Genomic DNA, 25,486 nt, shown 5'->3' on the forward strand with positions numbered 1-25,486 from the left:
TGAACTGTTGCCTAGCACCAACACAGGCAGGATATTTTTGGGGGGGAAAGGGCACCTACCTGCACCAATACAATCCTCTAAGGTTTTTTTCCCCCCTCTACGTGTACTGCAGAATGCAGCACATACACAAAGAGGAAAAACAAGCAAAAATGAAAATATTTCTTTTCAATACACCTCCTCTGGGTAGGCATAGCATTCTGACGCATTTGCTGGTCTACCTGTGTTAGACCTGACAGCCTTTTGGTGGTCACCCTCAAATTGTTTGCCTGCCTCCATCCACTTTTTGACATTGTTATTGTTGGTTTTAGGACTCTGCACACTTTACCACTGCTAACCAGTGCTAAAGTGCATATGCTCTCTCCCTGAAAACATGGTGACATTGGCTCAGACCCAATTGGCTTATTTAATTTACTTAAAAGTCCCTAGTAAAAGTGCACTACATGTGCCCAGGGCCTGTTGATTAAATGCTAATAGTGAGCTTGCAGCACTGATTGTGCCACCCACATAAGTAGCCCCCTAACCGTGTCTCAGGCCTTCCATTGCAAGGCCTGTGTGTGCAGTTTCACTGCCAATTCGAGTTGGCATTTAAAATACCTGCCAATCCTTAAACTCCCCTTTTTCTACATATACGTCACCCCTAAGGTAGGTCCTAGGTAACTCACAGGGCAGGGTGCTATGTAGGGAAAAGGCAGGACATGTACCTGTGTAGTTTATATGACCTTTTAGTGTGAAACTCCTAAAATCATTTTACTCCGCTGTGAGGTCTGCTCCTTTCATAGGCTAACATCAGGTCTACCCTCACATACTGTTTGAGTGGTAGATTATGATCTGAAAGGAGTAACAAGGTCATATTTAGTATGGCCAGAATGGTAATACAAAATCCTGCTGACTGGTGAAGTTGGATTTAATATTACTATTTTAGAAATGCCACTTTTAGAAAATGAGCATTTCTCTGCCCTTAAATCCTTATGTGCCTTACAATCCACGTCTGGCTGGGTTAGTTGACAGGTCTTTTGTGCATTTCACTCAGACAACCCGAAACACAGGATGCTCAGTTACACCGGCACACATCTGCATACTGAATAGGTCTTCCTGGGCTGGGAGGGCCTAACACTTACATGTCAAAGGACAGTGGCCTGCCCTCACACAATGGACTGTCAAACCCCCTACTGGGACCCTGGCAGACAGGATGGAACTGAAATGGGACCTTGTGCACCTGTAAGCCACTCTTCAACGTCTCCCCCACTTCAAAGGCACATTTAGGTTTTTAAACAAGGCCTCTGACCCTACCAACTCAGACACGTCATGACAAGATACCTACTGGGAAAGGAACTCTGAACCAAAACCTGCAACCTGCTAGGAGAAGCTACCTGACTGCCCAAATGACTCACCTGACTTCTTTGCTGTAAAGGACTGCTGCCTTGCTGTTGCCCTGCTGCCTCGCAGCCCTCCGGCTCAACTGAGAAGTGCTCTCCAAGAGCTTGGATTGAGCTTGCCTCCTGTTTCCTGAATTCTCCGGGGCAAAAAGACATCATCTCTGCAAAGAACTCCTTGTGCAGTGAAAATGAATGCACAGCCTGCCGGAATTGATTCACAGCCTGCCTTGCGGTGAGAAAATCTCTGCAACGCCGAAATGGAACGACACAGCCCGGCTCCCTGAGTGGCAGCACCAGCGTTGCAACCAGGACATCGACACATGGCCCACTGGATCGACGCATAGCCAAGCCGGAAGAATGCAGCCCGACTTCCTGCAAGAGGAATAGATTCAGCACCTGCCGTGCAACAGAAATGTCCCCACGTCGTACACCAAATCGACACAGCTCCTGTGACTTCGCCCTGCATGCCCAGAATTTCTCTGCGTCATCCCCGGGCTTCCAAATACCCCGCAACCCGAAGAGGATCCAAGTCTGCGCACCGGAAATCGATGCAAAGCCCTTGTTGCGTGGAAAAGCATTGACGCATTGTCTGTGTGTGCCAAGAGAAACTGACGCACACATCCCCGTTTTCCAAGCACCTCCTCCTCTGCAGTCCCGTGTGGATAATTTAGGCGCAAACCAGGTACTTTGTGCTTGCAAGAGACACTTATTGCTTTTTAAGAACTAAAGACTCTATTGATCATTACAAAAGTGATATTTCAACTTGTACTTATCAAATCTTGATAGTTTTGACCTTAATCTATTCAGATAAATAGTTTATATTTTTCTAAACCTGTGTGGTGTATTTCTGTGGTGTTTATACTGTGTTATTACTTGATTTATTACACAAATACTTTACACATTGCCTTCTAAGTTAAACCTGACTGCTCAGTGCCAAGCTACCAGAGGGTGGGCACAGGATAATTTGGACTGTGTGTGACTTACCCTGACTAGAGTGAGGGTCCTTGCTTGGACAGGGGGTAACCTGACTGCCAACCAAAGACCCCATTTCTAACAAACAGTATTAGTAAATCTGGGAATGATTCAGAATCCATGGGTGGATATGTGGAAACACCCACGCTCCACCCATGGAATGCCTCCCTGGGGCAGAGTAACCCAAGTCATCAAATTACACAGCCTGGCATTACTTCAGATTTACCAAGCCACTCAGGGACACACAATTTGGCCTTTAGTGGCTTGGTAAATATCATTATAGAATGACGTTAAACTCTTGATAAACATGCCCCTAGGTATTCCATAGTGTAATTTCATGCCATGTTCCTTTCATTTTTTTCAAAAATCAGTTTATTGTTATTTTCAGCGTACTGTAACATTTTGGCTTGCATCAACATTAGGATAACAAATTTGTGCAATTACTAGTTGATCGTGTAGGCACATCAGAAGGAGGTAGGCGTCGAATCAGCTGACAGCTAGACCTCCATTCGGGGTATTGAACCACATACTGCTAGAACTTACATAATTCAGGATTAATTGGCATGCGAATTCTAAGGAGAAAGTTCGTACACTAGAATCTTGAGGCCTACAAATAATTTGAAGAACAGTAAATACTCCAGTGTCTCTGTAAACCGCACCGGAAAATCAGTGTGTTTGTACAACATTATGTTTGCAGGTATTTCACTTAAGCAAAGCACAGATAACAATTAGAACATGAACAACCTTTGGAGTACTATTTATACAGTCAATAGATTGTGATTGAAGCGCGTCGCCATGGGTGCGGGAACCTCCCTGTTCTATCCATTCATACCAATATAGGACGGGAATGCATGCTAGCCACGGACACCTGCCGCCTAGATAGGACCCAGCCACATCCCTATAACTGAGGCTGGAACGGTTACCCAAGCTCCGGCACCCTCCACCCCACGCTCCGACGTCGGGAGCAGATGCTTGTCCATCTCGGCAGTTAGACTAATTCCTCCGCATCCGGCCCTGTCCCAAACTCTGCAGACATGCCATCATCTCTTCCCAGCTGTCTGTTAACGGATACTTGCGCAACCCTAGCGCATCTTCCCTTCCTAACGCCACTCCCTCTGCATTTGCCCAAACCTCAAATGAATATTTCCAGGCCTGCTCAGCTGGTGGGTTGGCTCACTTCCACCTGCGGGTTATCAGCCTCTTAGCCGTTATCAAACCCAGATCCAGAAATCTCACAGCAGCCCTATGCCGCGCGCCCCTGGGAAAGAGGCCAGCACACAAACCTCCCAGGTGAATGGAATTGAACTCGACGTGCACTCCGATAGGCAACTTACTACCGCCCTTCAGAAGCGATGAAAGGATGGCCAGGACCATAGCATGTGTATCATGTCTGCATCAATGTAGGAACAACGGGGCAGTCTGCATCGCGACGAGCAAAATATCTGTTCACTCGAGCTGGAGTGAGGTATGCCCTATGAATGATGTAGAATTGGATCAAGCAAAATCTGGAGTTGCGGGGTATATTAACGTGGCAGGAGAGAGCAGACTTCCACTGCGCATCTGTGACTGAGGTGGTCGCATCCGCGTCCCAGGCCGCACGCAGTGTATCGCACTCTAGGGCTGTGTGTAAGCGCAGCGCGTCAGTGAACCATCTAACCAGGTGTCGTCCCTGCCCCCTCACATGTATGTACTATACCAACAGATGTGTGGAAGGAGCAATTGACATGTCGCCCCACTTAGATGTTAAAGACCTCAACAGTGAATTATATAGCAGGAACTGTCCTGCAGGCAGGCCCAATTCCTGAACCAGTGTGGAAAACGAAATCAGCTTGCCATCATCATAGAGGCCACGCATGCAGCTCGGGACCCGACGTGACCCTAGGGCCACAGGGAGTACCCAGCAACGGCAAGGCTGGAGCAAATGGGACTATCCCCCCGGTAAGGCGCAGGGACCTACGATAACAGCTATAAGCTACCTTAAGCAATATCTGTCCCAGCAACGCCACACGTGTGAGTGGGTGAAATAGATGCCACACTTGCATGAGGGACCAAGGGCCCTCCGTGGTCGCCGTATCTGTGAGATGAAGGCCCGCCAGCCACTTGGACACCCACTGGAACTGAGAGGCCAAATAGTAGTGCTCCAGATTAGGGACTGACAGGCCGCCCCTCTCCAGCGTCAAATACAATTTTTTCAGCGCAACTCTGCAGCGTCCCCCATTCCAAATAAATTCCCTCAACCGAGACTCCAGGCTCCTGAAGAAACTGGGAGGGATATAGTACGGGAGGTTAGAGAAGTAATATAATAGACGCGGTAAGACTATAATTTTTAGCAGCGATATCCTACCTGCCATCGACAGCAGCAGCGTCTGCCAGAAAGCCATCTGGGACTTGATTGAAGACACTGCTCTCTTAAGATTCCCATTAATTAGGTCTCCGTCATGGTGATAAATATGGATGCCTAAATATCTGAATGCGTGTGGTTGCCATGGAACAGCGCTCCCCGAGAGGCAAACAACGGGTCGAAAGGGAAGAGGCATGATTAAGACCAATTAACCTTGAGGCCAGATAACAAGGCAAATTGTTGCAACAGGGCCCCAACCTCTGAGGGGATTCGCGTAATATCCCTAAAATACAAGTAAGAGGTCATTAGCGTACAGCGATGCCATGTGTAGGCCATCCCCCAGGGCAATACCCAAACCAGAACCCCTGTCTTCTCAAAACCGCCGCCAATGGATCCATGGCAAGGGAAAACAGCAATGGGGAAAGGGAGCAACCTTGCCTTGTACCCCTGCACACATTAACTGACTCTGATATGATGCCCCCCATCTTGACCCGGACCTGAGGGTTAGTGTATAGCAGCTTAACCATACGAGTGAAGAGGGGCCCAATGCCAAACCGCTGCAAGACCCTGAAAAGATAAGGCCACTCTAAGGAATCAAAGGCTTCTCCTGGTCAAGCACAAGACATCCCTCCCGTGGCCAGCCTTGTCTTGCGTTTTGCATGACACGGAACAGCCACCTGATGTTATGCGACGTATCCCTCGGCGGCACAAACCCGTTTTGGTCCAGGCGCACCAGGCCCGGCGTTATAGGTGCTAGACGCATTGCTAATGTTTTGGCCTGTATTTTATAGTCCGTTTTGAGCATTGCTAGCGGTCGGTACGAGCCCAACTCTGCCGGATCTTTGCAAGGCTTGGGGAGGGACACGAGCATCGCCTCTCTCTGAGATGTTGTCAAGTATCCCCTCTGTACTGCTTCCTCATAGACATGGAGCAGCTTGGGTGCAAGAATTAAAGCAAATGCCTTGTAAAAGTCAGCCGGTAGACCATCCGGACCCGGCGTCTTGCCAGACCCCAGCTCATGAATACTGGCCTGTATCTCAGCGAGATCAAGAGGCTCCTCCAGCGCACTCCTCTGGTCCGCCGTCAGACATGGGAGTTCCACTCCAGAGAGAAACTCGTCGCAGGACCGTTCAGGGGAAATCACAACTGAAGCATACAGTGTCTTGTAATGCTGCATAAACGCAGAATGTATTTCCCCAGACGTATGCAACAGACGACCAAACTCCAAGCGAACCTCCATAAATGGTCCGTGGTCACAATCACCCCTAATCAACCAGGCCAGAAGTCTGCCTGACTTGTCTGCTGAGGCGTGCGTTCTCACTGAGTGAGCAACATAATTCAGGCGACGCAGCCGTTCAAGTAGCAACAAGCACTCAGCACGGGCCTTGGATAACAAGGCCACCTCTGTGGGGTTCCAAGCGGCCTCCCTCTCTGGGCGCAACGAGTCTCGCTCTATACAAGCAAGATCATGCTCGATAAAGCGGCGCAAATTCCACTGAGTCCCCATAGAGTGATCACGGATGAAGACCTTAAAGGCATCCCACTCCAGCAGGCCCGCAGAGGTAGTACCATCATTATGCTAAAAAATTTGGGGATCGCCGCATCCAACAATGCTTTAAAGGCAGCATCCTCCAGGAGCTCAGGCCTGAGTTTCCAGGTAGGGACAGCTGAGGGGGAGACATCCCAACCCAAACGCACAATCTGTGGGTTGTGGTCTGAGTGAGTGCGTCCCAAATAATCCACGCCTACAACCGCAGAGGTCAAGTTCTGCGTGCAGAGTATTCTATCGAGTCGCACATGCAGGGTGTGCGGGGCAGAATAATACGAGTAAACTCTGTCTGTTCCGTTCCGCTGCCGCCATACATCTATCAAGTGCCAGTGTTGGGTCCAATTGACCAACCCACGTGCAGCTGCCACACTAGGTGACGTAGACAGTGGGGGGAAGGAACGATCTAAGTCAGTATCTAGTACACTGTTGAAATCCCCTCCCAGTAACCAGGGGTAGTCGCTCCAACCCGATAATTGATGGGACAGAATGTGCAGAAAGGAAGTCTGATCTACATTTGGGGCGTATATAGAGCCCAGCACTATGGCCCGGCCCGTAAGCCGTCCACAGACCAGGGCGAATCTCCCTTGTGCATCTATGATCTGATCCTCTGCTACAAAGGAGACACCCGACTTAATCCAGATCAGGGCTCCCCTAGCAGAAGTGGAGTGACCTGTTGCATATAATTGCCCTCTCCAGCACTGCTGCAAACGAGGGCGCTCTGAGAGCGCCAAATGGGACTCCTGCAAAAAAGCGAGGTGGACTGAGTGCCTTTTGAGATAAGAATATATGGAGTACCTGAGCCTAGGCGTGCGTATGCCGCGCACATTCCCAGTGATCACAATATATGGATTCATGGCAGCATCAGTTTAGCGTGCCCACATCCCGCCCGTCTCAACCTTAATCGCAATACTAAATGCACAGTGGCAGATTCCCAGCACCCGGCCAGACATCCCGTGTAGAGCCTCAAACATAACCAGAACAAAACCAATACCATCAGAGCAGATAAACAACCGGTCTCCGCTCAAACCCAACAACCTGGATATTCAACAACATAATCACACATGCTAATTCTCTAATAGCAGGAGAGTGGGGTAGACCAGATCACACAAGGAAGTAAGCGCGCACTAAGCCAGTCATCCCGGCTAGAGTGGATAACAGAGGGGGGGGGCAGAGGCCAGCTGCATTGTTAAACAGTGATCGGACACAATTACAATATCAGTGAAAACTGCACAGTCTACCCATAAAAACATCCTATGCCTGGCAATCGGGCCATCAATTGGCACATATTAAATAATATGCCATCTCTGTAGCCCAGGCGCCCCGTTTACATCAAGCAAAAAGTTACAGAATTTCCGGGCCATCCAAATAGGGCCCTGCAGGGCCTAGACCAGTTCATCCACAGTGGCAGGAGTCACAGCCGGGCACTCCAGAAAGCTCAACTCTGAGAGCCGGTCTAGTGTGGCAGGGTGGTCGCTGGGAGGCTGTGAAATTTCAGTTTCCGATTCCGATGCCGCCGGAGAGGCACTGATACCCGCAGCCGATTTTAACGCCTCACGCCGCTCCTGTATGAGCTGTTTCAGGTCAGGAGCATGGGTTGCGGCCTCGGTGGTCACACCGCCCCCCTTACGGCCACGTCTCACCCGGCTGCGCCTGCTCTTCGATGAAGGCGGGTTTCTCTCCACTTCAAAACCCAAAGCGCGGCCCGTTGATTCCAGCCACTCCCACGTCGCTTCTGGCGTGGTGAAGAAATGAGATTTATTCTCAGCTATGATGCAGAGCTTGGCTGGGAACAGTAGAGAGTACTCCAGGCGCAGGAAACAGCATTATTTGCGCATCGTCCACTCGAGGCGGCGGGGAGGATCTCACAGTTTTGAGTATAATATCTTGATCCGCATAGTGGAGCAACCAAATTATAAAGGGGCGAGGGCCACTTCCTGGAAGCCTTGGTCGTGTGGGGATTCGATGAGCCTGCTCCACCGAAAAAAATGGGGTTAGTGAACCATCCGCCACCAGCCCCCCAAGCCAGTTCTCAGAGTAGGCCACCGCATCACGGCCCTCCGCACCTTCCGGTAGTCCAACCACCCGTATCTTATTTTGCCTGGTGTGGCCCTCGACGTCTTCCGCACGGCACTCCAACTCCACCACACGTGCCAGAACATCCCCCATCGTGGTCACCAAGCGAGACGTCACCGGTGTCAACTCATCCACTCGCGCCTCTATCATACCTGTCTTATCCGCGAGGTTGCAGTGGTCAGCGTGTAGCAAGACAAGGTCACTGGCCACCTTGTTGATTTTGGCTTTCAGAGATGTGCGCGCCCACTCCAGCGAGTCGCCGATGCGTTCCACCGCAGCCAGCACAGCATGCAGCTTTTGGCTGTAATGTGCAGCTGCGTCCTGCGACCTCCCAGCTCCAGTGCCAGAGCGAAGGCGGCCCGCCATGATCAAAGTCTATGTGGACTCTAGCTTGTGCCACTCCATTCACCGGCCGATACACCACCAGCGTTGTTAGCCAAGAGCCCGCCAGCACGCCCAACCACAGCAGGAGGACCAGGCCAGGAGATCAATGCAGCAAATGTGGCAGTCGCGTGGCGAAACGGCCCTCCAGGTCAGGCTCTGTCTCCTCTCAGTCAGCCACCTCGATGTCCTGATCCCTCAGCTCTGTGAACCAGTGGGGACCGACTCCCCGCCACCAGCTCCATAGCCTACAGTAAATCCGCCTCCGATTCGCTTCTGGCGCCCACCGGACCAGCATCTCACCAGCCCACCGAAAGGCTGGGCCCACTTGTTTGCGCCCCCAGGACGGCGCCGGGCAGCAGCACGAGCAGCCCAACCTATGGTTGTCTTGCAGCCTTCCTCCTTCCACCTGTCTCCAGGCCACCGATCAGCCACTCCGGGCCCCTGAGACCTCAGGCAGACTTCATAGTCAGGGGCAGACAGCGCGATGTAGGCCACACGGCCGGCAGGCCCGGCCCTCTCCCTCAGTGCTTTGGCGTCCTATTCAAGAGGCCAGTTCCCCCCACTGTGCGCCTCCGAATTCCTCAGGCTCCGTTTCACTCCTAATGGAGCACTGACCTCCCAGGCGCCCCCTCTAAGCAGGCCCCGGCAGTCGCTACGATCACACGCCTCTGTGAGTCCGCACCCGTTGCTCACCTGAGCCCGGCAGGCCGTGGACCCCACGTGGGGCCGGCCCGACACTGCTCCGCTCCGCCTTTGGGAGCGGGCGTCTAGGTTCGCCATGGCCCAGGGCTCCTCAGCAGCCCAGCACCCCTTTCGACTGGGTGCCGCCAGCCCCCAAACTCCTGCTTGCCGCCGGAGGAGCCGGGTGAGACGCGGAGCTCATTCAGCTCACGTCCGCCATTATCCCCGGCTTGGCCACGCCCCCATGCCATGTTCCTTTAATATTAAGTGAATAGCTCTACAAATAGTAATTTCGCTTGTCCCAGAATTGAATTGTGCTCTATTTTGCAGGAACTTTATTGAAATGTACAAATTAGTACAAAATGTGCCACTGGCTTTAGCTAGCAGATGACCCCAGTGCCTGTGTTTTATAACTGCAGCATGCTAGCAAGTCTTCAATGTACTAGGAGTTGCTGAAGACAAAGTATAAGAGCAACACAGCTCTGAAGAGAAGATGCCTTTGGTGTTGTGAAATTTTGGACTTCTCTCATTCAGAGGAGTAAAATTCAACGGTTTATCAAACACAACAGAACCCAGCTTCTGAAACCTGTCATCAAACACAGCGCAGCAACCAAAAATGCTGCGCTGGATGACATGGAGAGAGCAGGAGAGTGCCATACTCACATATAAATGGCACTCTCCTCCCCTCTCCCCAGCTCTGGCTCTGATGTCAGGAGCCGTGTGCCATGCACACACCTAAGTGCCATAGTGCTAGGGGGTGTGCGTGAGTCTAGCATAGGTTTTGTACAGGCAGGGAATCCTTTCTGTACAAAATACTATGCCTAAACAAGTGGAAATGCTTTTCCTACTTTGTAGGTGTGCTGTATAGTGCAGCACACATGCAAAGTCGGAAAAAATAAAGAAATAAAAACATTTTTCAGTTTAATGCCTGCTTTTCAGAGGTGTTAATTTTTGGCACTAAACCCTTTCCAATGACATTTCAGAATAGGGTTTAGCACCAAAAAGCATGTGTGGTAGCAAGGGTACTCCCATATACCACCCATGTAATGCTCCCTTGACACAAACTAATGCAAAGCAATGTGTCAAGCTGCTTTGCATTACTTTGCCACACAAACCAACGCAAATACCAATTTGCGTTGCTTTGTGAATTCCCCAAAAAGTTTCGCGTTGGTTTAGTGTTACAAAAATAACTCTAACCGGACGCTAAAGCTTTGAGAATCGGGGCTCAGGAATTTTTGTACAAGAGTGCCAGAAGGAGGCTGGGTCACTGCTGGGTTCCATAGAGTCAGGGAAGTGAGCATTGTCACCATAAGGACATCCCACATAAATGGGTATTACGGACAGAGACTTGCTTATAATGGTATATTTTATGATTGATTTCTTCTTACCTGTTTTATTCACGTCTGGTGCAGTTTTCTTATTTTCCGAAATTCTCTTCTTTTCTTCTGATGCTTCTTTAAAATAAATATAAATATTTAGTAATTCTAGATCCGAAAGAACTAATCAAACTTTACAATGGATTTTCCAGCTAAATGGTTCTAATGTAAAAAAAACATCCTTTAGCACAACATATATTGTAACATGAATGGAAGCTGAACAAGCATTTGAAATGCAACTGGTCTCGCATTTACTCGAGTTAGAGCTATTAGCGTTGTAAACTCCTAACCAGACTTTTCTTGCCACACAAATTGTAAGAAAAAGAATGCAGAGCAATCGTACTGAAATTGAAAACCAAGAAAACGAGCGCAACCGTGCTATGTAAAACCCAGCGTGATCGCACTGCATGGAAAATAACAAGATAAAGTAGTCTGGAAACCATGCTGAAAACATGGAGCCTTGTATGTTTTCAGTAGTTGGCCAGTACGCTCAAGGAAAGCTAAACATCGGAAAAGGCATGAAGTATGCATGACTTTCACTAATGAAATCAAGCTGATTTTAAAAGGCAAGCCCACAAGCCAATGAAAGTGACAGGTATGACATGGGTGTGGTCAAAAGCCCAAAGAGAGATTACAACAGGGATTGAGCACTTGTGCGCTTGACCCTAAAAAGCACCTATCTCTAATGGGGGAACAGAAAGGAATGTAGGAAGACGAGAGTGAGAGGTATTCTCGAGGTATTGAAGGAGTTGGAGAAATTTATTCCTAACTATGTCCTGAATTTCCAGAAGTATGTCACAACTAATCACGAAGAAAAGGTTTGTGACCACAACCAGCAAGGAGCAGATTACGAGGAGAAGTACAATAAAACGGTGAGGACGGCAAAGTATACATATTATCAAATTATACCGGGGGTTACGTGTTTTTTATGAAGAGATTTTATTAGCATGCTTCTGAAAGACGAGTAGATTTTTTTTAAACCACATGTTTATAAGCATTTTGTTATTCACAAATGCATGACACACAGGTTCATACCTCTGCCATTGCGTTCAACTTACAAATAATGAGTCTGTGCAACAAAGACATAGCAGGGTAAATAAACAAGCATCAATCAAAGTGCCTCAGGAGCAACCCCACAAGGTTCCAACAGAACTCAACCTGCTTTGAATGGCCAAAAGTATCAATCGGTGCCGGCTTGTAACAGGGTCGCCAATTCACCTGAGGCAGAGCCACTATAATGGTTTAAAAGTTGCTATGTTCCATGTGGCCCCATAAGGCTTTGGGTCAGGTGGAAGGGGGATCATTGAACGGAACATAAGGAAAAAGAAAACTGAACTGTTTCAGGGTGTTTGTGTTCTACATGTAAGAAGTAATATCAGAGAAGGTGCTGGTAAACGGCTATTTGTAGGCCGAGAGCTGTGGAGCATATAAGGTTATTCCCACCACATCTAGGGCTAAGGGAAGGGGCAGCTCAGGGGTGGTCAGAGATCACAACAGGTTGGGGGGTAAGACCCCAAAAAATAAGGGGGATTGTTTTCCTCTTTGTGCACTCACTCATACTCCAGAAGCTGCTCCCTGCCCTGATCTCTGTCAACTGGCTCATCTTGCTTCCCAGGCTTTGACCCTATATCGCCCTCTGGGTGTTCCCAGCCCTCTAACACCTCTGTCCACAGTATGAGTATTAGGCATCTTTTCACCCCACACTGCGTCTTTACTAAGCAGAAGTCTTTCTTCAGCTCTAGCCCACATGGTAACTTCCCTCATTCAGGTCTACAGAACTGGACCCACCACCGACTTCCACACCATTGCAATTCATCTCTTGGCCAATATCCGGGCCAGATCCAAAAAACTGGTATCCACCTTGGGTCTGAGGAACTCCCCCAGGAGGCAAGTCTCAATTCTGCATGGCAGAGCACAACTCAGTGTAGTGCCTAACCTAAGGATTACCACACTCCAAAACAGTTGTTGTGTGTGGCAGCTCCAAGGCATGTGACAAAAGTCTGCATCAGAGTGTTTACACCTAGAACAGGCACGTGGCTCACGTCATAAATGGCCTGAAGCCTCTGAGGTGCCAGGAAGGTCATGTGGACATAGTTAAAATGGATATATTTCATTCTCATGTTTCTGGAGACTTTCTTGGGAAAGGCCAGTATCCTACTCCATTTCCAGTTAGTGATGGCATGATCTAACACTCCACCCTACCTGATCCTAAGCACCATCAACGGTTTCTGCACCATTTCATTTAGGACTCTGTAAAACCAGGTCACTAGCAGCTGAGTGGACCCTATAGACAGCAGGAGCTGGAGTACTGCATGGGGCACTGGTTCCTCCCAGCCCCACCTCCCAGAGATCTTCAAATGTCCATACCAGGGCTTCATAGGTCAGAAAATGTCCCTGGGGCAAGGCTGGTTGGACTGACAGCTCTTTCAAAGAGATGAGGGCACCCAGATGGTAACAGTCACCAACCAACAAAAGCCCAATCTCCATCCAGTCTAAGAGTTGCGGGGCCCGAAACGCAGCAGTATTGCCCCAGGGGGACAAACATGATCACCTTCAGTTCCTTGAAGTTAGTTGATGGCAGCTTCTCAAGTCAGGTCTGATGAGCCAAGCTAGGAGCCTCCCTGACCTTTCCTCCTCCTCATGAGCCCAGGCCACATAGTTCCTATAGTCATGACAGCACAAAAACTTTAGAGTAGTGTTATACCTTTCCTTCACCTCAAGGAGCATACAGCGGCCTACGGGTCCGTCCCTAAGGCATTATCTAAGGCATGGAGCGTGGCGTCTATAGCATGCAACTTCCAATATAATCACCTTCAAGCTTCCACCGATTAACCCAAACAGTGCCCTTGGACTACCACTTTAAATGCATCCCACTCTACCACACCAGTGGATGCAGAGCTCTGGTAAGATTCAAAGTACCAAGCGATGGTTGTTTGGAGGGAATCCCTATAGCAGGCATCTTCAAGCACCAAGGGGTTAAGCCTCCACGTGGGGATCACCGGGCGTTCATCAATCAGCCGGACCCCTAGAAGCAAAGGGCTGTGGTCAGAAAAGGTGCGGACAAGGTATTGGGAGTAAGTTGCATATCGAATCATCCTGGTGGAACACATAAACCTGTCCAATCCAGTATAGTGCATAAATGTGGGAATAACAAGAGTAATCTCATTCTACCCCAAAGTGGGTGCGCCAGATGTCAGCCAGCTCCCAGAGTCATATCCATTCACGGAGGCCCACTGCTGTTCTATGGGCCCGTGCTCCAGGCAGAGGGGGTTGGAGCGATCCAACAACATGTCTGTGACACAATTAAAGTCTCTCTCCAGGAGCAGATCATCACTCGCTAGGTGTCCCAAGGGTGCTGAGAGGGACTGGAAGACCAGCACCTGGTCCTGATTCGATGCATATATCTTCCCTTGTATGATTTCATTACCCACTAGCCAGCCCTTGACCAAGACATATCTCCCTTTTATATGTAGGAGTGTTCTTGCTCAAAAGGGGTCCCAGACCTAATCCACACCAAGGCCCCCCGGGCAAAGACAGAGTGAGAGGTAGCATATAATTGGCCTTGCCACCTCTGCTCAACTTGGATACCCATTAGGTGAGTCTCTTGCAGCATAGCAATGTGCACCCCACTGAGTCTAAGGTACCTATGAATGCAGTGTCGCCTGGATGCAGGCTCCATCCCCCAGATGTTCCTTGTCATAAATGTGAGACCTGCGTGTTGAGAAGTTGAGAAGCCATACATCCAAATGGAACAGGAGGCCCATACAGTCGACCCTAATCCAACCCATGCCACACCCTCTCCACAGTATTCCTGCATTCCTTGAAACAAACAACAAATATCCCAAGATTTAACTCCCCAACTCGGGAGCAGTCCAGCAACATATAGCTAAATGACAGCTAAAGATTGTCATAAGTAATACACCACCAAATTCTTGGTGAGGGCCAAGTGGTGAGAAGCAAGAGTAGACTGCCTCGACCATTCCTGCTCCAGTCCCGGTAGTGCATGTCACCCAGGAACAAACAGTGGCCCTGATCAGCCACTTGGGTGCTCTGCATCCAAGCATCCAGGGTCCATCAACAGAGACAGCCACTGTATCTCTCACAATCATTGTAGTGACTGGTAGGCCAGGCTACCACCAAAAGGCTGGCTAAAAGGGCAAAGGCCCCCATCACCCCATTTTCCATAGGGGGTGAATTGCAGGAGAAGGGGAAGACCCTGCAAACAAACACCTCCAAGCTGCTTCAGGTCAGATCAGGTCCACTACAGATCGTGGGTAACCTCTGGGAGACCCCCACCATCGATTGTTGACCATCTGATTCTGATTCTGTGGACTGTCGCTCTGATGGGGAACCAGTCTCTGAGTGGGCCATATGTAGCACTGTGATCTTCGCCGTAGCCTGAAGTGCAGCCACCCAATCCATCTCTGTTTTGGACCTAATCAGTTTCTTCAGAGTCTACCTGCGACTTGTTCCCCAATAGCATTTCCGGGGCCTGCACCTGACCTCACCCCTGCGGACCAGGGCACCAGAGGGACAAACCCGCTTCTGTAAGCGTCAATGACCATTTTGAGGACTTCACAGAAGTGCATTGCACGATTTAGAATTATTTTCTGTTTGACCAGGAACATTAATGAGTATTAGAGGCCCTCTTACCAATACGTTCTCTTCACCTCTCCAAAAAGGAGGCCTTTTTGGCTTGCACAGCAGCGGAGAAGTATGGGAGCACAATGCTCTCCCATTTCCGTGGGTGTATGGGTCCCCCACCCATGCCCTTTGCAGTATCACATCCCGGTCTCTGAAATAAAGTAAGCTGTCCATCATTGGTTGGGGCAAGGGGCCCAGTGCTGGTGGCTGGGAGTCACCCTGTGAGCATGCTCCAGGGTGAAGTATGGCGACAGATGATTTGGAGCGACCTCCATCCACGACCATTGCTCACCATTGGCCTGATTTAGTTCTTGGCGGACGGGTTACTCTAGCACAACGGTGACAGATTTTCCATCTGCCAAAATATAAATTCCTTTATATCCTATGGGATTTATATTTTGTCAGATGGGAAATCTGGCACTGTAATGACGGATTATCTTGTTCATCAAGAACTAAATCAGGACCTATGGCTCCACCCTCTGTTACTTCAAGAAGTCCCAAAGTGCAAACATTGGTCTGATGATTTTGGCTTCAGCATCTTCTGCACAATGTTCTAGGGTGTGTACCCTATTGCTCAGGTTTGTAACTGGTCAGTGCCAGATGGTCTGGGTGCAACTCACCCATCATTGCCACCACATCTTTCATTTTATCCGCCAATCTGTGGTGGTCAGCTCTGAAAAGTCCCAGTCCTTCCGAGACATCACTGATGTCTTGCTGGAGGGTGGATTTGTGTCAGCAATGTGGGCAGGGATCTTGTCTAGTTGGAGCTGTAGGGGGTGTGGTATAGGTTCAGCCCCATTCATGTCGACCCATGTAGGCTGGGAAGAGTCTCATGCTCCTGCCTGTGCACCTGACGATTTAGTCTTTAGCTTCCCCATGGTCGTAAAGGGGATCTCTGTTGACAATGGAGGTCCAGAAGATTGCGCAAGGCTTACAGAGACTGGGATGCCAATCCAGTACTCAATGGACCCAGTACCAACCATTATTGTCTAAAAGTAGCATCAGACCTTGTCAGGGCAGTGTATAATCAGGTGCACCTGGAGCATAGAGTTGTACCGTCATGCATGGCACATGCGCCAATTGTCTCACCAGGCAAGGTGTCAGACACTGGCAACCTTCTTGCGGGTACAGAGGAACTGCCCCGCAGCGCAGGTTAAGTGTGGCCTAATAAAATGCCTACCAGGCCAGGCCCCAGTTGCGCAACACTCTGACACCCAAAAGGAGTATAAGGCCAGTATATGTTTATCAGGATTATGAATTACACTATCTAGAACATCTTTGCCAATAACTAGGACAGGGCTTTCTGACCCCAGTGCACCAAGTTCATAACATGGACCCCCACTGGATGCCGGCATGTGCCCAACACCTTTGGTCACTCCCTACAGTTCACTTAGGCAGGGCCACAGAGACACACCAACACTGCTAGTTCGAGAGTAAGTTGGTCACCAAACAGCAGGGGTAAAGCACAGGGACCAGTAGGTCCAGGCTGTCTACTCCCTTGGTGTAAGCTGGCACTGAGCAACTGCTGCCTTGTGTGAGGGGGGCACACCCCCTAAGAGAGAGCTCCACACAACAAGCCTAGTCTCGTTGATCCAGGGACAGGGGGAGTAAGCCTCCAGCACTGGTCCACAATTGGATGTAAGTGGGCAGCGCAGGATTGACCAGAGCCCCAGTCACCCAGAGGGGGAATCAGATGACCTCCAGGCCAGGTCCAGGCACCTTATTCCTCAGCATAGAGCACAGATTCACATATCAGTCATGGGAGGCAGAGACAGAGACCCCACTCACACAAGTGCTGCAGGGCCCCCCTAGATCTGCGGCCAGCTGCCTCTGGCAGCAGGGGCTGTGGCCCACACCCATCATGTCTGCAAGCATGGCAGCCACCACTCAGCACTGCAAGGGTCTTCATCGGCTGGGGCCCAGCTGTATCCAACAGCCATGGGGTGGGGCTCAAAGAGGATGCCCTGACTTCTTCAGAGGTGCAGCCGCACCAGGTTCCGAGACAGAGGCCTCCATCAGCAATATGGGTGTTGGCTTGCTGCTGCCATTGATGCGGGCCAAGTGGCCATGATTCTGTCAATTCAGGGTCTCAAGGAGCTGCAAAAGAAACCCCAAACATCTGGGGGCTGGTTCCAGTGGGCCGCAGTTGAAACCCACACAAATCTGGGGCCAGGTGGCCCCCCAGGCGACAGATGGGTCAGGATGAAGAAAACAGGCTGGAGTGGAGGTTGCAAAGACAATATTTTTGTTGGGATATTCTCTCTCAGTCTAGAGTGGAGTCAGTTAGGTGCCATGCAAGTCTCACGGAGTTCTCAGAACCTGTGGCCAGTTGTCCCATATGACATTTCCTTTCTATACTTCCCTAGCTTTTTTGCTCATAAATGAGTTTAGTCTGGGATTTTGACAGTGGGAGAGACTAATGCGTAATGTTCAGATCACAATCTGAATCTCATGTAGACAGCTCATTGGGATAATAAGCATTCTTTACAAGACCTTTTAGACAACAATAGAAAACTCAATATGTACCAAGCGGAATAGAGATCTATGGGCCTGATTCTAACTTCGGCGGGCGGAGGAGGCCGCCCGCCGAAGTTCCCCCACCAAAATACCGCTCCGCGGTCTAAAGACCGCTGAGGGTATTGCCCAGGGCAAATCAACCTTCCCACGAGGACGCCGGCTCAGAATTGAGCCGGCGTAGTGGGAAGGTGCGACGGGTGCAGTGGCACCCGTCGCGTATTTCAGTGTCTGCATAGCAGACACTGAAATACTTTGTGGGGCCTTCTTACGGGGGCCCCTGCAGTGCCCATGCCATGGGCATGGGCACTGCAGGGGCCCCCAGGGGCCCCGCGGCACCCCTTACCGCCATCCTGTTCCTGGCGGGAGACCCGCCAGGAACAGGATGGCGGTAGGGGGTGTCAGAATCCCCATGGCTGCGGAGCACGCTCCGCAGCCATGGAGGATTCTGTAGGGCAGCGGAAAACCGGCAGGAGACCGCCGGTTTTCCTTGTCTGACCGCGGCCGAACCGCCGCGGTCAGAATGCCCTGCGGGGCACCGCCGGTCTGTCGGCGGTGCTCCCGCCGACCCTGGCCCCGGCGGTCTGAGACCGCCGGGGTCAGAATGACCCCCTATGTCTGTGTTTCAAACTACATGTTCCAAGCCAGGCAGGACCAACTCTGTTTTTCACCTTTCTGAGGCAGGTAATATGGGTACACCTGAGTAATGAAAAGACAGTAGAGAAATCACTCAAGAGTCTATGGGTGAAGGAGGCCTCCCTAGTTAATGAGTTAAATACATAAGCGCAAACCAGTCATTCACTTTAGGGTAAGCTTTGGGATAATCGACCTAAACAAAAGGCTAGCCTTTTGATACGTAAATGGATTAAGTAAACAACACAACAAACAATAATACAGTAAATGAATTAAAAAACATAATAGTACAAAACAAAATGTGATAAATAGGGTAAAACATGTAGTAGAAAAAGGAAGGAAATTGGATACTGGACAAAGTTTATTAGAGAAACAAAAATTCAAGGACATAATGGAAAAGGTGTTCCATGAAAGCAAACGGCAAACAACAAAAGTCTTGTAAATTATTGTTTATGTGATTGAAGTTGATGTTTGGGCCAGTCAGCATTTTACCATTGTATCTATAAAATGGTATAAATGAAAGAACCAGTGTGATGGGCTGAAACTGAAATCTGTATCTAATAAGAGCTGCACCTGGTACAAATTTACAAGGTTAAATTTGATTTGAAATGTAACTTTATCACCATATTTAACCTTTTCGTTAACCAGGACTTTACTAAGGGATTAGTATAAGGACCTATAAGCATTCTAAAGTGCCGATTTCTCAGCCACAAGTGCGCCTAAGCCCCACTCGAAGGGTGGAAAATGGGCTTCACAGGTGTGATTTGCTTTGGAAGGTTCGGAGTCCCCATAAACCTGCAGGTTTGTTGGTGTGAGGTACCTCTAGAAAACCTTTACTCCTCAATGGCACACCCAAGAGTTGTGGGGTTCGGAGATGGTGTTAACCACAAATCATGAGGCTATATGTCCCAGAGACAAGGTTCAAAACAGCACTTCAAAATTCAGTTAATAGAGTAAAGGGATGACTCAAAAAGTGAGCGCTAAACCGGAATTTAGAAAAACATGAAGGTTTACTACACAAAAGCTCCAACAATTTCCCCCTCTGATGATTCTACCATTACTAAATCCCATCCTATTTAAAATATAGCCTGCTTTCCTTTTCTTGCATCTCGTTTTCCCCCAAATTTTTGAGCTACTCATAGACTTGTTTTATGGCTTCATTCATCACCGTCTTGCACCTTTTCCTCTTTTTCCTTCTTTTTACATCGACATCAACATTTTGAAATTAATTCAGAAAATGTGAACAAGAGAAACAGAACGATTGCACAAATTAAGAAAATAATTTCAGATGTTAGTAGAACCCTTAGCTTCTCCCTGCCCAAAGTATCAAACCGCTCACCGGCCTTTTTAAAGCCCTTTCCAATTTTACGAAACCAGGCAACCCACTGATTCTCTCAAGTCATACTCTACAAAAGCTTTGACTTTACAATAAATATGAGTTATGGTAATAACATATGTGTTAATACACATACTGTTATCAGGGGCGCAGCACTCTCTCCCTTCTACAACTCTGCAAAAGCCATCCTTTTTTGTGAGAAGGGTCTATCCTTTCTCTGGAGAAGGATGTCTAGTGCAAGGCAGCTTCACGTTATCTTTTCACGTATTGTGATAAACTCAGTATTGATCTGGTTTAATGCTCTGGCAAAGTTGGAAGCAAGGCTATCTACAAGGGTAGATAATTTTCAAATTCTCACTCCAATAGATGGAATCAAAGCTCCTCATAAACAAATCTAATAGTATTTATCCAAATCCTCGTTTCATACTTTTCAAACCAACAACATCACTCATCTCACTCACGTGGTTAACCCTTGTGATTTCCAAAGCAAGGTAGCAACTGTCCATCCAGTTATGGGGCAGGCTAAAATAGACAGTCTCTCCACACACATAATAAATTCCCCTTCATATTGGCTTCTGCCAATCAGAAATGTTACACTGAACCTTTCCAACGCAATCTTTTATCCTATCTCCTGAAGGCCTCAGATGCACTAAACGTAATCCACCCTTTATTTTAGCCTCTTTCTAAAATCTTGGATTCAAATTCCTAAATTTCTCTTCAACCTCAAGCTGCTCTCTAATTTTGCTCCAAATTTTTCAGTCCCCTTTTATTACATTCCATGATAAACTCATTCTCTTCTTTATTATAACTGCACAGATACTTCGATTTAGTCATATTAATATTTCACTTACATTATGCAGTCATTTATATTTAGAATAAGTTACTGATTTCCTTGAATTTTCATAAACTGGTGCTTTTTCCAGCGAAGCACTGAAGTCCGAAAGCTACGACAACAGAAACTCTTGATTGTTAAATATGGTAACAAAACTTTAAAAAAAATAGGCTATATGATATCACCAGTTTATAATATGAAGAGCCTGCACCTGCAGAACATGGGAGAAAAGTGTATTTGAAAGAATTTTCAACACCCATACTTCACTGATCTAATAAATTAGCATAGATAATATATCCATAACTACTAATTTATCCCTAGCTGTTACTGTTAACTGTAGTACTTCGTTATGTAATGTAGTTGAATCAACTGTGAGGAAGAGTCATATCTAACTGGAGAAATTAGACACATTAGGCCAATTAAACACTATTAGTATTACTATTAATAAAGCCATGCTTAGAATTTTACAGCGTTTGCTGTATACCATCTTCGTCTATGGAAAAAACTAAAACAAAACGCAAATATCAGGAATCAAAAAATCAGGATTTAGGAGCTTCTTTAAAAAAAAAAGAAAACAATTTTCCTCTTTATTTTCAAAGCAATGATTAAAAATCCAAGTCACAATTAAACTTTTTTTTTCAAAATCAATTCATATAGATTCAGATAGAGTTCAACGTTGGAGCTTTAATGTCAAAACTCATGGGGATTAGGCAGAGATTTAAGGATGGTCTTTCTTCATCTGGTTTGTCTTTGAAGATGAATTTGCAACTGTTTGTAAAGCTGTAGATTTCCACATCTGATTATTGTTCCAAATGCTAGTTAGTATCATGAGGTGATGTATACACTGTGAATGGGATCCAACGTTGGGTGTGTCTCTTAGCAACAGGTGACTCCACAGTCACTACTCTCAGAACTGATTTCAATTATCCTAAGGGGACCATTTTTCATATCTAGTCTCGGCTTTGTACACTTTTCTGTTACATTAATGCAATCGTGGTCTTCATCATCATCATCACAATCATTATTTGGAATTGGTAGTGGCATTGCAGGAGTTAAGACATTGCATATTCTAATTGAAATGTTCTTGGCTGCCAGTATTGTTTTCTCATACTTTGTGCGGCAACTGTTTTTCAAGTCTGAGTGCCTGTCAGCAAAATTGCAATTGAACGAGGGTCAAATGCAATAAGTCTTTGACCCAAGCCAACTCCTTCACTCAGCTCTACCGCAAGGCAAACAGCTGCAACCATTTTCAAACAACCAGTAACAGCTACAGCCATTGGATCTAATGCAGCAGAGAAGTAAACAACAGGCCACATTACTCCACCATGCATCTAAACCAACAGCGAGAATGAAAAGACATCCTTTTTCTACTAGTATAGATAGACTACTTTCTCATAATCAGGCATTCCAAGAGTATGTGTACTACAAAGACTATCTCTGTTTCCCAGAAGGCTTTAATGCATTCACCATATTCACCATCAAAAGGTACTAGATCCGTGATGTCACTGTGAGTACGCCTCAGTAAAGGCTTCTCAATTAGGGAAAAGTGTGGAATCCACTGACGACAATAGTCAACTATACCCAGAAACATTTTCACTTACCTCCGGATATTTGGAGGATTTATCTTCAGGTGTGAAGAAACGCATTTCTTGGATGTATTCCTTGCCCCTTTCGCAATATGCATGTTTGGTGGAATTCCAAAACTCCTCATCATCCACTTTGTATCACAGAAATAGTCATATATTGACACAGATCAAATTTTAGAGTAAACCCCTTTCCAAGCTGAGAAGTGGAACGGATCATCCCCCCGCTTGTTGGGGGCTGGGGAAGGGCCCAAGGCAAGGGGAATATGTATTCCCTGCAAAAAAAGAGTACCCTTGCACAGGAGGCGGCTCATTCACTCTGTGCAGAGTTCTCCATTATGGAGAAGTCTGCACGGGGATTAGGTGCATTTTAAAAACATTACAGGGAATTCCGAGAAGAACGCCTGGAATCCTGCAGCTAGTGCAGCTTTCCAGTCATGCTTTCAAGAATGTGTGTGAACACAAAAAATTGAAAAGTATGCTCGTGCAGAGACAGGAATATCAAAACAATGGTGAGCTACCCGCTCAGCCTATCTACATTACTTCAAGAAATGATGGGATTGATTCCTTGAAGTAATGTAGATTGGTTGAGCAGGTAGCTTATGATTGTTTTATTGCTTTCCCCCTTTCCCATACCTAACAATTATTATTTGGGGGTACATTTTTGTGTATATAGATGTGTAAATATCTGCACAAACGTTTCTGGTTTTTTTTGTGTAGAGGGCCCACTGAATGGAAACCTTCAGTCAAGTAAGAAAGTTCAAACTAAAGCTGGGGAAAACTGCTGTCTGAAGGATGCTGATGGGTTTGAGATTGTTGGATGAAACTTGGCCTTCCCTTAAGCATTAACTCCTTTTTTACTTCAAAGTGAATAAAATCCTTGTGAATCTAAGCTTGGGCCCAAAATAGCTCGCATGCCAGCAAGATGGCAGAATAATCTCTTCCCAGACAGTAAGGTACTTTGTTAAATTTAAAAACATCCAACACCTAGAAACTGATAGGAAATTTCTTATGAGTTAGAGACTAACCAAGCTACCTAGAGGACAAAAAAATGTTGAGTGGCTACATTGCAACTTGTCAGAAATAGAAGAGCAGACATTTCTTCCACAAGTACCCACTATTGAACAATTGGTGTAGGAATTCTTTTGAAGTTGGATAGTTCTCAATGGATCTCATCTGTATTGAAAATATGCTTTTTCTCCATTTAGCGTTTGTAATGTTTACCCCGCCAAAGTCAGAATGTCTTTGCAGTTATGTTCATTTAATGACATATGTACATAACATGGGAAGTGAAGGAGTTAATATAGTTTGCAATGCAAGAATAAACAGATTACTATTCTAGAGAGCAAACATAGACTGAGCACTGTTTGGCATCCTTGAGACTGTAACAATGTTCAGAAAGTATTCACCAACTGCATTTGTCATGGTCAAAATAGTACAATGGTTATACGAAATGCTCCAAGCATTTCAAAATGCTATGCTATCTACAAACTTCTCTAACTTTTCTGTGCGAAGATCTCATTCCATAATGGCTGTAATCTCTGCACATGTAGAGATATATTTTTGTAGATATTTGTAGTAACTATTGGAAGGACCAAAGGAATAGCTTGAAAATGAATACTTAGTATGAAATGGGTGGATTTTGGAAGCAGTAAGCAGAGTTTAGTGAAGGGTGGTAATTTAAACACCCCCACAAAAGAACATTGCCATTCACAAGCTATACATCTATAATTATTCCAGCCGTAATTGTCAGAAAACATAAGTGAATGTGATTTAGCCCAGTCTTGGATTATGTCAAGCACCACACATGGCCACTCCCAATTATGGCAATGCTCTCCAATAGAAATAATGGAGGCATAGATTTAAAATAGCACCATAAGTAATTAATGTTACAAAATGTAATTATTTTGAAATTTAAAAATTCAAAAATACAATAAGTATCCACATAACTTATAATTAAATGTACTAGATAGTAATTCAAACAAAAAATATGAGTACTTTTAATATTATCTTGTTTCCAAATAATATTATATAACAAATAAGTATATTTAAATTATTTGATTATAGAATATACATTTATTTTGAAGATGTAAAGAGTGTAACATATTATTTTATTAACTCTAGATTACAAAGAATTATTTTACAATTGTAAAGTACGTTAAAATATTGTAATGTCTTTTTAAAATAGATAAACGTAATTTTTTGTCCAATACTTTCCAAACGGGTGATCTCCACCCCTGTGTGTGAAACGGTACAGGTAGTGATTTTTCATTTGTAGATTTTGGGCCTCATTACGAGTTTGTCGGTCCGTGAACTCCCATGGTGGTGGATTGGCGTCCGGACCACTGTACTACGAGCATTGGAGGACTATGGAGCAAGGACTGCCGCAGTTCAGCCAGCACCACAAGGCACCGTAGACCGCCGCGGTGATGAAGTAAGACAAACAGTCCGGCAGAGCCAGTGTTTCCTCTGGACAGATTATGATGTTGCACACCGCCAATGTGACAACCACATCCCATCAGGCAGAAACAGAGAGTAGAAAGAAGCAACTCACCTGCAGGCAGCGTTACACGTCCTGTGCTGCCATGGAGCCCATCACACACGTCCTGCTGCTGCTCATCAATGGAGACTAAAATCCTCGCTGCCAAGGACACAACTGATGGTAAGCACATACACCTACCTGTGTCATTATGATCAACAACACATTATTGCACTGTGATTCACATGAGATGAGGTTACTGAAAACGTGCCAAGTACACTTGTAAGTGTGTACACAGGCAAAGTCATTCAAAAGAAGGACACTTTCAGAGCTATTAAACGCCTCCCTTTTGGGCAGGTCACACACACTTCACTGCCACAATACACAAAGCCACATGTCTGCAATTCTTAGGCACAGGGACAGTGAAGAGTACCCAACATTGTGTCACACTACAGCAACAACACTGCAAAATAGCATCTACCAACACAATTGACACCCTCACATTGCACACATGCCATGGACTGTTGTCAGGTTCAATACATATATGTATGACTGTGTCATAGAACACAAATACCCTTCCCATTAAACATCCCTGTATTGGACCCACACAACACCCACATTGCAAAACAGTGGAAGGACAGTGGGGTGCACAATAGTCAGAGACAAACACCCAAAGCTTACTGTGCAAACAATACCTGCACTATAGGGATCGT

The 25,486-nt window shown here is 46.9% G+C and overlaps 1 protein-coding gene across 43 annotated transcripts in view; it reads right to left on the reverse strand.

The window, feature by feature from the left end:
- Positions 1-25,486, reverse strand: part of TRDN (triadin) — a 1,868,677-nt gene that overhangs the window by 905,106 nt on the left and 938,085 nt on the right. For all 43 annotated transcript variants that reach the window (XM_069234794.1, XM_069234791.1, XM_069234779.1 and 40 more), the window contains one exon: positions 10,765-10,830. In XM_069234794.1, the coding sequence (XP_069090895.1) occupies positions 10,765-10,830 (66 nt within the window). The remainder of the gene's footprint in view (positions 1-10,764; positions 10,831-25,486) is intronic.

This window comes from Pleurodeles waltl, chromosome 5 (assembly GCF_031143425.1).
Source record: "Pleurodeles waltl isolate 20211129_DDA chromosome 5, aPleWal1.hap1.20221129, whole genome shotgun sequence".
Taxonomy (NCBI): Eukaryota; Metazoa; Chordata; class Amphibia; order Caudata; family Salamandridae; genus Pleurodeles; species Pleurodeles waltl.